The sequence below is a fragment of the Myripristis murdjan genome, chromosome 17 (genome assembly GCF_902150065.1).
Source record: "Myripristis murdjan chromosome 17, fMyrMur1.1, whole genome shotgun sequence".
Classification (NCBI taxonomy): Eukaryota; Metazoa; Chordata; class Actinopteri; order Holocentriformes; family Holocentridae; genus Myripristis; species Myripristis murdjan.
In genome coordinates, this window is record NC_043996.1 from 1,091,969 (window position 1) to 1,106,458 (window position 14,490).

The following is a 14,490-nucleotide window of genomic DNA, read 5'->3' on the forward strand; positions in this document are numbered from 1 at the left end:
GACAGACAGACAAACAAGCACATTCAAGTATCCCCGATTCATCTGTCCCACATGTCTTTGGACTGGAGGAAAGCGGATCCTGGCACAAAGCCATGAAGACACAGGGAGAACATGCAAACTCCACACAGAAAGGACCCTGGCTGGCTGACTGGGAATCAAACCCAGGACCTTCTTGCTGTGAGGCCACAGTGCTACAGCACTGCACCACCGTGCTGCTTTAACATCACTTTTTTGGATCAAAATCCTGTTTCTAACGGCATTTCTCCTTTGATCAACATCCAGAAAGATGCGGTAACTTCTGCACTTCCTTTATCACTCCATACCAGAGGAGCAGCAGCCACCACAGAGACACAAGTAGATTTCTTAAGTTTGCTATTGTTTGTTTTCTTCACAGAGCACATGTTGGAGGACAAAAATCACAACTTTCTCCAGAGTACTAAAAGAGAAAGCCTGCAAGTCATGTTGGTTAGCCTTTTCTTTTCCTGCACTCCCCTTTATCACGCGTCTCAGAAAGCTTTAGGCACGTGCCAGCCTCTGCTGTGACAGGACCAGCACAGAAAGCTGACACTGCATATGAATCATCTTTTTTTTTTTTGTTTATTTCGTTTTTTAAATAACTAACTTTATTTACATCATCTGGGGCTGTCAAAATTCTGCTAAACACCATAAATGTCCAAATTTTGTTTATTTCACAATTTCAGTGGATTAAACTGTTCTTGGGAATGTTAGCTGGGGGGAAGTCCAGCTGAATGGCAGGAGGCTAACAGTTAGCATTTGGAGCATCCAGCCAGTATCCAGCACTCAGTAACAATGAGAGGAAGAGAGCACCACTACTGTCCTACAGAACAGCTGGGGGGTGAGGGAAACGTTTTTGGTTTGTTAGTAATAATACCAGTGCTAATAGCAGTGACTGTAACAGTAGTAGTATGAGTGGTGGTAATACCTTTCCCACCAGTTCTTCCAGTCTCACAACTGGTTTTCCTTTTTGATGTCTCTCTGTTGGAGGAGACTGGCCATCCCATCCCTTCAGCTCCAGGCTCTTCAGATACAGCAAGGCTTTCAGACCTGAACACACACACACACACACACACACAATTACACAAGTACACTGTTCATACTGACAGAATGTATTATCCATCATATGACACTTACAGGCTCTGTAATGATCTGAAACCTAAACAGATTTGCCACACACAAAATTCCCTTTATTTCCCCATATTTAAGTCTCTTGTCTTAAAAAATAACAAGAAATAACAAGAAAAAATTACCTTATTAACATAGAAATATACACAATTTTGTGCTGTCAGACAAAAAAACAAAAAACAAAAACAAAAACAAAAACAAACAAACAAAAAAAAAAACACAAAGAAAGAAAGAAAAAGAAAAAAGTACCTTTACAGGCCAAAGTAGAGTTTTTTTTTTGTTTTTTTTTTTGGTTAAATTTGAAATAAAGGGATTGAGTTTTGAGTAAACTTGTAGAAATGATGCATGTCACTGCTGGACTACAGACACTGTTGAATAAATCCACCAGTTTTGTGATGACTGGACAGGCACTGGGAAACCAACAGACAGTGTGGAAGTTACCGCCGTTCAAAGTCAGAAATAGTGCGTATACTGCACATACATCCATATGTGGAGTGATACATACCCACACAGTAATCCTCAATCAGAGTGAAGTCCTGGTTCTGAACAGCACTACACACCTACAGATAAAATCAACACAAACAAATCAAAGACACTTCCTCAAAATCCTGATGGCTGTATGCCTGTATTTACTGATATTTTTGTCAAAGATTTTTTTTGTGCATATTTTGTTCCTAAAAGTGTATAGTTCCAGATCTACTGATGTATTCTGCAAAACCTGGCACACATCAAAGACCCAATAACTTTACAAAGTCGAGTGGCCACAAATGTAACAACTGTTGCCACTGCTGTCTTTAACATCTCCGAGATAATCAAGACCCATTCACCCACTCAGGAAAATCAATTTTACACCAGGTCAGAGAAAAACCTACACAAGTGGCATTTTTCATACATAATGTTGTGTTTGTATGTTGGGCCTTTCAAACGCACATGGTTGTCTTGATTTATCTTTTCTGTTATAGTTCGACTCATTTGCACATGCTACCTGGTAGTTTTGCTCAGTTACAAACCAGCCGATTGATTCTTCCCTTGGTTTTGGTTTGGTTTTCCAGAATGCCACTGAATAAAAATTGAAAGTGACTGTGTAACAATATGCACTACTCACAAAAAGTTAGGGATATTCGGCTTTCGGGTGAAATTTCAGGATGAACCTAAAATGCATTCTAACCTTTACAGGTGAACTTAATGTGACCTTCTGTAAACTTTTGAATGCACATGTCCAACTGTTCATTGTTTCAGTACTTTTTGCACAAGTTGCTGTTCTCTAACAAGGAGCTTAACGGCAAAATTCACATCAGGTGTTTGATGCTCCAGCTCATCGAGGTCTTATCATTAGGGAACGGCTGCTGGAGACTGGGGTACCTCAAATGGAGTGGCCTGCACTTTCTCAGACCTGAATCCCATAGAAAACCTATGGGATCAGCTGAGTCACCGTGTAGAGGCTCGGAGCTCTGTACCCCAGAACCTCAATGACCTGAGGGCCACCCTTCAAGAAGAGTGGGATGCCATGCCTCAGCAGACAATAAGTCGACTTGTGAACAGCATGAGACGTCGTTGTCAAGCTGTAATTGATGCTCAAGGGCACATGACAAGTTATTGACACTGACATTTTTTGTTGTGGTATATCCACCACTGTTGTTGGCTTTTGTTTCAAGAAATTGTGTGAGATGAGGAAATCACCAGTGCATGCTTCTACTTAAATGCCCTACTTTCATGATATAATATCACTGTAGTGTGAACTTTTTACATTTTCCATAAATTTCACCCAAAAGCCAAATATCCCTAACTTTTTGTGAGTAGTGTATAACTAAGAGTGTTTTCACACGTGCATTGTTTAGTCTGATTGAACTGAACTCTGTTGCATTCACCCCCTTGCTGTGATTCATTCAGGCAGGTGTGAATACAGCACCTGTACTCATATGCAGACCAAAACAGGCAGACGGAGCCCCTGCTGAGGACGCGGCCTCTGTCGGCACAAATGAACTCCGGAGCAGTGTGGTCGTGGATCAACCCAGCTACAGGAAGCACCGTGTGCTTTGGGCTGACGCAGCTCTCATAGCTCAGGTGTGCATTGTAGACTGAATAACACAAAGCTACTGTTTGTGAGGGCCTTTTAGACTCAACTGACAAAAAATATGGAATAAGCACATCATTTCTCATCAATTGGCCGACCCACAGACAGATGCTTGTTCCATGTGTTTTGTCACTTGAATCTAAAGGTTCTCGTTTAATCAACTCCTGGCAATTTTGCATTGTGCACCCCTCAGGGCTTCCTATAGAAATCAGTGTACTATTGATCAGTTATAGAATATGCAATATGTAAATTAATCACACCATCATCATCAAGTGAGTTTAATTCACTGGATTTGGTCATTGGATATGTCTTTCTTGTATCAGGAAGCCATTACGCCAATCTTGTCCCAGTATTATTATTAGTATTGTTACCTGGAGAACAGAGGCTCCAGCGTGGAGGAACTGCAGTCCAGACTCTGCTGAATCGATGCCTCCAGTGGCCAGAATGGGAAAACCAGGAAGTGCTCTGCCAATGGCCGATACGGCTTTGAGTGCTATGGGTCTGATGGCATTACCTGCACACAGGTCATTTGTTAAATGTCGTATGGGAGATCCAACAAGCTTCATGGCTCATGGACTGCTGTCTATGGCATTGATCTGAGAGGCAATAACAGAGCCTTAGAAATGTCTCCACCTATTCGTTTTTGCAACACTTGTATTTTTGGACAATCCCACAACATATGACATATTAACATGTGGCAGAGTATTCCTCAGGTGACACCTCCAGCTCTGCTGCAGTCCATTTTTTTTATAGTGTTTATATTGCTTACTGCTATTTATCATCTGTGTACTGTATATTTCTTCTAAATTTGCACATTGACCTACATCTATGCACATTTTATACACCCTATGCACACGGTTTTTTGCACATTGCTTTTTGCACACTGGTTTGTACTTAGATCTTATTCTGTTGTACTTAGATCTTATTCTTTATTTTTTATTTATTTAATCTGTAATCTGTGGATACTGCTGAAAAACTGTGAATTTCCTTCGGGATGAATAAAGTATCTATCTATCTATCTATCTATCTATTTTTGCCTTCCCTGCCATTCTTTCATTTGCTACACCATTGCATTTCCAGACAGTAGAGCAAAAGTGAGCTTTAAATAGCATCAGTGTTATTCAAGTTGCTTTAGGGTGAATGTCTGCCAGTACTCTAGATATGGCACTGAATAGCCCCCCCCCCAAACCCCCACCCCCTCCCCCACAGGCACAAGTGGTTGCTAATTTGAGGCTAATTTGCGCCTCCCTAACATTTGTTTTTATATGTGTGAGAATCCTTGTGTTAGTGTGTACATCTTTTCTGTATGTGTATTTGTGTGCGTGCTGTTGTGTGTGGGTGTGTAAGTACCTACTTGCCAAGTGTGCGTGTGTGTGTGTGTGCGTGTGTGTGCATGTACTGACCAGATACCCCTCCATAGGTGGTGCGTTTGCCTTGTCCAACACTCGGCCAGGGGGAGCCATCCGCCTTCAGTCCCATCAGGCCTGACACCGTGTTTGTGGCTGTTACTCCATCTGCCCCGCCTACAGCACAGGACAACAGCAACAACCACTTCATCAACAACACCACCGACATGAAAGCATAAGCCCAATCAACGAATATCACTCAGGACTGATAGAGGCACACAGCAGCACAGAACTGAACAGTGACAAAATGAAATAAGATAGATAGTGAATAATAATAATGAGAATAATGAAAATGATAGAAGTCTTAGAGAGAGCTGAGGGTTAAACAGGGGAGCGGTACACTGAGGTCGAGAGGGAGTGTGATTACCTTCTTGAGCAGCCCTGGCAATGTCAACAATATTGGTGACATTTGGTGTCAGTTTGGCAAAGAATGGGATGGAAATGGCTGCACGCACCCAGCGACAAATATTACGCACCAACTCCGGGTCCTGATGCACACACACACACACACACACACACACACATTCAACATGTTAAATGAGGCAGACTGCAATAACGTTTTCTTCCCCAATATGAACTCTATACTGTACATTACTTACGTAATTTGTGAGTGTGTGTGTGTGTGTGTGTGTGTGTGTGTGTGTGTGTGTGTGTGTGCAGGCACGTCATACCTGTCCACAAGCCAGGCCCATGCCTCTCTCTCCCATTCCATGAGGGCAAGACAGATTCAGCTCCAATGCATCTGCTCCAGACTCCTACACAAACACATTTTTGTGTTGCACAGTTTAAAGTTTCCTAGAAATCCTATCAGTGGTGATGGTGATAAAGTATGTGTATGGGTGAGTTCATGTTGTTGGTAAGGTAGACATGCTAAACATGCTCTCACCTCAGCCATCTTGGCTAGTTCTGTCCAGTCAGCCTTGTTATAAGCACACATGATACTAGAGATCACTACCTGTGAGAGAAACAGAAAAGCACAGTGGAAACAAGGTGTGTGTATCAGGGGGGTCAAAGTTACTGGGCAAAATGAATAAAATGAATGACCATCAATATCTCATATGAGGTTTTTTCAATACTGATATCCTGTGACATGACATTGTGTAGCAGAATGTTATCTCATGTCTTCTCAGAATGCTCTGTCATGTTTCTATGCCATGTCATGCCACAGTAGGTCATCATATGTTGTAATCTGTTTTATAATGTAAAGTATGTCAAGTCATGTCAAGCCATGTTATAATATGTCATGTCATATCATGTCGTAATATGTCATGATGTAATATGTATGTTTGTCATGTCAAAATCTGAATAATCATCTATATCTCATCTGAGACTTTTTCAGTATTGACATACCGTGACATAACATTGCATCACAGTATGTTATCTCATGTCACACAATGCCATGTCATGTTTTTTTATGTAATGTCATGTCACAATATGTCATGTTATGTCTTAGTATGTCATGTCATGATGTAATGTCATGTTAGAGTATGTAATGTCATATCAAGTCATATTGTAACATGTGATGTGGTGTCATGTCATAATATGTCATGTAATACCATGTCACAGTATGTAATGTCATATCGAGTCATGTCTTAACATGTAATGTCATGTCATAATAAGTCATGTCATGTCAAATTTTGAATAACCATCTATATCTCATATGAGGTTTTACCAATACTGATATCCTGTGACATGACATTGTGTAGCAGAATGTCATCTCATGTCATCTCAGAAAGCCATGTCATGGTTTTCTATGCCATGTCATGTCACAGTAGGTCATATGTTGTCATGTCATAATATGCCAGGTCATGATGTAATATGTCATGTTACAGTATGTAATGTCATATTGTAACATGTGATGTGATGTCATCATGTGCCATGTCATGTCACAGTATGTCATGTCATGTGGTAATATGTCATTTCATGTCAGATTACAGTATGCTGTTTCATATTATGCCATGTCATCTTATGCTACACCATCTCATGTCATTTTGCAATATGTCATGTCTTGATGCAATATCCCATTTCATATCACAGTGTGTTATATCATGTTCCAGTGAGTCATTTTGTCTCACTATATCATGTTGTGTTATATCATGTCATGCTGTAATACATCATTTCATGCCATGACGCAGTTTGTCATGTCATGTCACATTATGTCATGCCATTTTGTTATGTCATCTCATGTTATAAAATGTCATGTCACAGGTCATGTCACATCATGTCGTAATGTGTAATCTCATCATAATATGGCTTGACATATTGCAATAGGTCATGTCATGTGATATGACATATGTCATGTCATGTCACTGCCATCTCTTGTCATAATATCTCATGTCATGTCATGCCATGTTGCTGTATTTCATGTCTTGATGTCATGCTGTGTCACATAAAGTCATGTGATGTTGCTGAATGTCATGTCATGTTCCAGACCAGACTGGACCAGGTGTATAACTTACATTTTTGGGAAAGTCCTTCTTCAGCTCAGCAACTGACTTACACCAGTAGGCAGCTGTTTTTTCACTGATGAGTTCAATGTTGAGGAAAGAGCCCTGGCCTGGCCCAAACACATGACTTGAGGTGGTGCCGCGCACAATACGAGGAGATACATTGGTCACCAAGTCCTGTGGAAAAACAGGCGTAGAGAGCTTTCAGAGGATCTTAACTCTTATCAACAGTGCCTGTGAACAGCTGATGGCTTTTCTAACCTCATCACTTGGTTAACTGACTGCTTTTTGACTGGGAAATGATCATTTCATCACAGATACAACCGATCATTTTTGTGTTTATATAATGCTGACTTATTAGTCAAGTTGGTGGGTATGTGCAGTGACAGGTGAGTGTACATGTGCATGTGCATGTGTATGTGTGTCAAAAACCACATGACTTCTGGCAGAGAGCCAGAAATGCCAGGATGAGCCATAGGTTCCCAACCACCGGTGTGATATATGTAATGAAGTGAAACAGAGAGAAACAGAGGGAGAGCAAGAAAAGGCTTAACTCAAGAAGCTTTGAGACTTTCACAGAATATTTTCTATACTGTACTGTATTACATTTGAATCATGCAGAGATTTAATTTGTCATTTAAAAAGCATTTGACAGTTTGCTCAGCACATAGGGAAACCTATAGTCCAGAAAAGGGGAGATAACAGGTCTACACTCCACTGATTGCACTCTTCTAGTTGTGAATATGGATAGATAGATAGATAGATAGATAGATAGATAGACAGATACTTTATTTATCCTGAGGGAAATTCACAGTTGGTTGATCATGGCTGATCATCATAGTCATCCAGAGCAGTCAGAGAGCAGTCAGCCAGCACTATAGACAAAACCAAGGTCAGGAGATAACAGTTGTGTATGTCTGTGTGTACCTTGTTGAGCCCAAATGTTTTTGTTAGAGCGAAGCCCCATCCCTGTTCAAATGCTCTTCTGATCATGGCCGTGCTGGTGGTGGGAGGGGCGGATGCCAGGCCAAAAGGATTGGGAAACTTTATCCCACAAACCTCAACGCTGATGTCCACCTGGTCTATAGCGCTGTAGAACAACGGCAACTTGGGAACTGAGTCCACTGTCTGTCCATGCAGGGACTAGAGGAGGAAATGGGAACTTGAAATTACATTCTGTTCCTTAAAATTGAATTTGTCCCAAAGCTTTAACAGCCGATATTTCTCTCACATGTTTGAGGATGAAAGCATGAATACTGAATCGAAAGTTTATAAGCTACTTATTTCTCTTTTGTTCATTCATTTTTGGATGTTTTCACACACAAAACAGTTCAAAATTCATCTTGCTGTCCCAGTACTTGCATTTCCCTAATGGTTTGCCTTTAAAAAATGCCAGGTATGAGGTGCTGCATGTAGCATTTTATACATAAATATATCATTATGAAATTTATTATGATACTCTGGTGTGATTATCACAAAAATAGAACTATGGCTGAGAGAACTAGCAACCTCTATATCACATGTCCTAACCCTAACCCACCTGTTGCAAAGGGGATGTTGCTTCATCAGTCAAAGGTTTTGTCTTTGCCTTTACTGAGGATGCTAAACATGTTGGAAATGATTTTTCCAATTAGCCTTCCACTCCTCCCAACAGAAACTCCTTCTGTCCCATTGGTGCTAGAAACCAATCCCTTTTTCCACCATAAAGCAATCCAGGACATCCTTTGACTCCTCCAACCCAGTGCCACACAGAATAAAGCAGAGGCTGACACTCTTCAGTGATGGTCTTGTTTGTTTACACCAGTTATAAAAATGTCTCAGAGCCAGGGAAACCCAGCCGATATTCCTTCTGGTTTGCTCCAAACAATATTCTGTCCTCTAAAGTTAACCTAAAAACCAATGTAAACTGGAAAATAATAAGGTCCCTCTTTCATGAATTTGCTTCTTTGCAGAGATAGTTCATCATTTTTAATGAAAAAAACAACTGAAGTGTAACTAACATTTGTTTTTCACTGAATTGTTGGAGGACAAAAATAACAACATGCTGTGGTGTACTAAGATAGCTGGCAATTAACGTTACGGCTAACTTCTTCTTTTGCTCCGCTCCCCTCTATCACATTCTGGGGGTCTTCTAATTCTTAGTCTCCTGCCACTGACGGTTAGCAAAGAGGTGGAGTATTCAACCACTATCCAACAATGAGATGAGGATAGCACCACTACTGTCCTACATCTAGTGGGGAAGTGAAATAATATCACATTTTTCTAAATGGGTGAACTACCCCTTTAAGAAACCTACATGTGATATAAATTCTCCCTGCATAGGTTAACTATCCTTTTAAACTTAAAAAAGGTTAACTTTAAGTCTATGCTGCAATACTGCATTAAAAACATCTACTTCTAAAACCATGGCTCACTGAGACAGGTAAATTTTTTTTAAAAAATGCAGAAGAAAGGGTAAAGAAACGTCCGTTGCTTTGTCACATGTCACATGTGCTGGCCAGTTTAATCTTCACCTGACCTCAGATAACAGCCGCGCACGGCTGCACTTTGCACTGTGTAGACTGTATGAACTCTATACTTATTTACCTGTATGTATCTGTGAATATGCCAGGAGGCCTGTTTGCCGTCATTGACTGATTCCACGGTGGTGTTAGCCAGACCAGCGATGTCTCCTCCAGCAAACACCCAGGGTTCACTGGTCTGCATGGTGTCTGGGTTCACCTCTGGTGTTCCCCAGCGGCTCAGCTTTACAGGGGCCATGGCCTCAGCCACTACAAACACACAGCACGTGGACCAGGATCAAGTTAATGTGTTAATGTTAAACAAGGCAGCATGGGTCAAAATGCACTACACTACACTACTCTACTCTACTTGCAAAAATGAGGTTGTCAGCCTTGGACCAGTCAGTAATGAAATGAAAAAACCCTCTCTTGGTCAGGGACGACTTAATTTCAGCCTGAGGTATGGAAGACATGGTTATGAACTCTTGTAAACCTGAGCAAATTCACTAAATTTAAGTCAAAAATATGGAAAAAATGGGTAAAGAGCAAACAAGCCAAAATACTGGAAAAAAGTACTACTGGAACATTAGTAAAAAATAGCAAAAAGAACCAGTACATTAGTAATATAGTAATTTTATAATTTTAAATAATTGTGATATGTAACTGTAGTGTCCTCACTTGTCCAATCAATGTCATATTAAAAATGCTGCAATGTGTGATGAGATGTCTCTTTTCCCTGCACTGAGTCAATCTCATCTCATGACATGCAAGCAAACGAATGAACAAAGGCTGTTCTTCTTCTTCTTTTTCTTCTTCTTATTGTTGTTGTTGTTACTGCTGTTGGTGGTGGTGGTGTTAGTAGCAGTTGTAGTAGTATTTGTAGTAGTAGTCTGGATTTCGAAGAGTTTTATTGTTATGGACTAAAGGCTTTTTCAGAGGCTTTTCCAGCCTGACCACGCTAAAACTCTGTGGTAAACACTGAATATTCACTGACAGAAAAATTGCAAAATTTAAACATGCTGAATACTGGCTATTTGCAGCTTCACTATAATACTGGCGCTGGCTTTCAAACACCCATATCTTTTGAACCCTACCAGACAGGTAGATTATTGGTCAGTTTGTTGGTTAAATACCTTTTTGGTCGTTAAGCATGGAACCAAAGGCGCTGATGATGTAATCAGCCTTCAGCCTAACTATTTGCTCCTCATCTTCCAGCCAATCCCCTTCCTCGTTCTGCTCCGTGCGACAGAACTGTAACCCGGTGACGTGGCCGTTCTTCATGATGACTTCATGGGGAGACAAGAAGGGCAGGAACTCGCATTGCTCCTCCTTAGCCAGCTCCATCTGATGGAAGAGGGATTTTTATTTTTATTTATGCACCTGCCTCCATCCAGCCATCCATCTGCAACCCACCTCCCTCCCTCTTCACCTCCTCAGGGACAGCCCTGATGTTGGTGAACCCCTTCCTGAAGCAGACAAAGACTCGCTTGGCTCCACAGCGAAGAGCAGAGGTTGCACAGTCAAACGCAGTGTCACCAGCCCCCAGAACAATCACTATTCCATTCAGGTTCGGCAGGGATGAGCGACACTGGCAAACACCTAGAGAGAATGAGAAAAATTTCTTGTGCTGGGATTGCCTTTCACAAGCATTCAAGGACCACAAGTTGCCCAACATGCACAAAAAATGCCTGTTGTAAATGTGAATTCTATAGGAATGGATACATGGCAAATTGTTTGTTTGACTCTATGTTTGAACAAGTATTTAAATTCAAGTCAAATTAAACTATTCCTCATGTTGCTGAGGACCCTCTGAAGACCCTCAAGAACCCCACTTTGAAAACCCCTGTCCTAAGCCAGCCACTCTCTGAGCTAACAAAATCAAACAATCTAGTCCAACTGTATCACAAATTGTGTTGTAAAGGGGTGGAAAGTTTCCGGTAAATTTCCTGGAAAGTTTCCGAAGATTCCCGTAAGAATTTTCACTCTGGAATATTGGAAATTTTCAGGACATTTTTGCTTTCACTCTTTTTCCAATTTTTCCGAAAATTCCCAGGAACATTCAGCTTGGGAATTTTGGGAATTTTGTTTTTTTTTTTTCTTGTTATCCATTTGAATGAGGTGTTTAAAAAGTTTCCATGGAAATTTAAGCTTGGGAAATTTGGAAATTTTCATTTTTGTTGTTGTTAACTTAAGGTGAATGGGTAAAAATAAACAATAAAATGAATGTCAGCACCAATATCACCACTTTTTTTTAGTTGCTGTGGGGGACATACAGTGCTGTGAAAAAGTATTTGCCCCGTTCCTGATTTCTTATTTTTTTGCATATTTGTCACACTTAAATGTTTCAGATCATCAAACAAATTTTGATATTGGACAAAGATAACCCGAGTAAATATAAAATACAGTTTTTAAATGATGATTTCGTTTATTAAGGGAAAAAGGCTATCAAAACCTACCTGGCCCTATATGAAAAAGTAATTGCCCTATGTGAAAAAGTAATTGCCATTTCTGTAAGTGGGGCCAAAATTCCTCCACAGCGATGTAAAAGACTCATTGCCAGAAATTCATTATAATGTAATGTTTGCATGCATATCTGCTTATAACAAACCAAAATGTTTATTATGTATACATGTGTATGACCAGGTGAATGCAGTGAATATAAATTCCCGCAAATTCCCTGAAAATTCCCATTTATTCCCATTTATTCCCATTAATTTCCAAAAATTCCCATGGAAATTTTCTGAAATTTTCTTTTGGACAGAAAATACTAAATCCCAAAACAATCTTGACTGACCACTAACCACTGTGACTGACAAAACTGAGGAGGACTCTGACCACTGAAAAAAGCATGCATCGAAAAACATATCTACCACAAGAGGAAAGGCTATAACCCTAACCCTAACCCCAACCCTAACCACTGTAAAACACAGCAGAGACAGAACTTCCAGAAGCTTCCAGATGAAGGTAAAATGCCCTTTCTGCTAGGAGAATGTGCAGCAGGCTGGCAGCTCTGTATATAGCAGCCTGTCACAACATGTGACTATCACCAACCATCTTAGCTGGCATTTAAAGACTAGCATTACTGTCAAAAAATCACAGCAACGGCTTCAATTTTTCACATAAATTAAAGGAATTCACCTTTCAGTGTGTTATTGAGAGTATCTTTACCAGCTTGCTTACTGTGTGGTTTGGTAATTTAGCTGTTCAGGACTTGAAATCTCTTACCAGAGTTGTGCACCTTGCACGCAGGATGTCATGTCCGCTGCTGATCTAGCAGATGTGAAGGACACCAACAGCTCTAGGCTTCTGTCTTGGGCCTTGAAAATAACCCTACAGCTCATCCTGCTGCTAGTCTTTTTGTTTCTCTTCCCTCTGGCAGAGGATATCGCTCTATAAAATGTTCCACCTCTCGGTTTGCCAAGACTTTCTTTCCTTGTGTTGTGTGTTGCTTGAACAACTCTAAGTCAACTCCAAGTCACACACAATTATTGCCTCACGGTCAGGCAACTGTCAGCCTGAATAAATTATAATTTAGCAACATGCATTTTAATTCTTGCATTTTTGTGTACCTTCTGTGCCAGATGATTATCGATCTGAATAACTTTAATCAGATATTGCATTTGTTTCAATGAAGGACCCTTTCAAACTAATTATGAACTGCACCTGCATTCTGTGCCAGGTGAGTATCGGTCTACCCATATGTGGGCACCTGTCTCTTTTTATTATTTATTATTATCCTTAATTGTTTTCTTATATTGTGTTATGTTTTTACATTGTCTTATGTTTTTTGTTTGTTTTTTTTTACATTGTCTTCTTGCCTACATGTTCTGTCCTTATGTTGAGCTCTTGCAACCGTTATCAAATGCGGTTTTACCACAAATGGCAAATAAATTGACTCTGACTCTGACTCTCTGATGACAGACAGCACACACACTGCCTCTAAGACACCCATTCACCCACACCACACTCTTTCACATCATTCTCAACCATTCATTAAAGGATAGTGATTTTGCAGGTTAAGCCTAATGCAAGCAGCCATGTTATCGAATTCCCATATCATTTTTCCTCCATTTTATCCAGCCATTGGTTTCCATTCATTCCACTATGATATGAAAATGAACTTTCAAAGACTTCAAACTTTCATCACATCAGTATTCCATCACCATGATAAAGTCATCCACATTAGTTTTCCTAAGTGCAGCAGCACTGTTGTGTTTTGAAGACTTGAAATTGGGTGGAGTGAAATGCTACCTCCACCAGGGAAAATAGTCCCCGGGGGAATGTTTGCTTTCCACAGCCAGTTATCAGTTGTGTGTTTTATGAATGGTGATGACTTTCATATTTGAATTTGTCATGAACTTCTGTTTGTGTGTTATGTTTTTCAGTATGATTGTTTAACAGAGACATGGTTTCCAAATCAAGCCTGGAAAATACAGACATAAATACAGAAGTATTTATGTCCTTGTCCTTCTGTGTGTGTGTGTGTGTGTGTGTGTGTGTGTGTGTGTGTGTGTTACCTGGTTTGCTGGCAGTTGCCACCATGGGCAGAAAGTCCTTGGAGGTGAAGAAGCCCTGCTCTGGAGTTAAACCATCAAAGATTTGAGCTCTGTTTGCCTGAGGGAGACCTGGAAAGAGAGGGAGTGTTTTAAGGAATAGTTCAACCATTTTAAAAATGGTTTCCCCTCCCCTCTAGCTGTTATGTAGGACAGTAGTGGTGCTGGATACTGGCTGGATGCTCCAAATGCTAACTGTTAGCCTTCTGCCACTGAGCTGGACAAAACAAAATAACAAAAACCAAAAACCTAGAAGACCCAGAACCTCCACCAGTTTTTGACTTCAGTGGCAGGATTATTCGTCCATGGCTGGAGAAGATTCAGGGATCCATGCTACTTAGATCTTATTCTTATTTTTTTATCTTT

The 14,490-nt window shown here is 40.4% G+C and overlaps 1 protein-coding gene across 1 annotated transcript in view; it reads right to left on the minus strand.

Annotated features, from left to right (window-relative positions):
- The window catches only part of dpydb (dihydropyrimidine dehydrogenase b), a 39,353-nt gene that overhangs the window by 4,327 nt on the left and 20,536 nt on the right, over positions 1-14,490 (minus strand). The window contains exons 10-22 of the mRNA XM_030073830.1: positions 14,089-14,196; positions 11,001-11,170; positions 10,705-10,915; positions 9,657-9,841; positions 7,998-8,213; positions 7,083-7,247; positions 5,510-5,578; positions 5,295-5,378; positions 4,991-5,111; positions 4,621-4,740; positions 3,589-3,731; positions 1,649-1,703; positions 944-1,065 (exon numbers count right to left, since the gene is read on the minus strand). Coding sequence (XP_029929690.1) covers positions 944-1,065; positions 1,649-1,703; positions 3,589-3,731; positions 4,621-4,740; positions 4,991-5,111; positions 5,295-5,378; positions 5,510-5,578; positions 7,083-7,247; positions 7,998-8,213; positions 9,657-9,841; positions 10,705-10,915; positions 11,001-11,170; positions 14,089-14,196 — 1,769 coding nt within the window. The remainder of the gene's footprint in view (positions 1-943; positions 1,066-1,648; positions 1,704-3,588; positions 3,732-4,620; positions 4,741-4,990; positions 5,112-5,294; positions 5,379-5,509; positions 5,579-7,082; positions 7,248-7,997; positions 8,214-9,656; positions 9,842-10,704; positions 10,916-11,000; positions 11,171-14,088; positions 14,197-14,490) is intronic.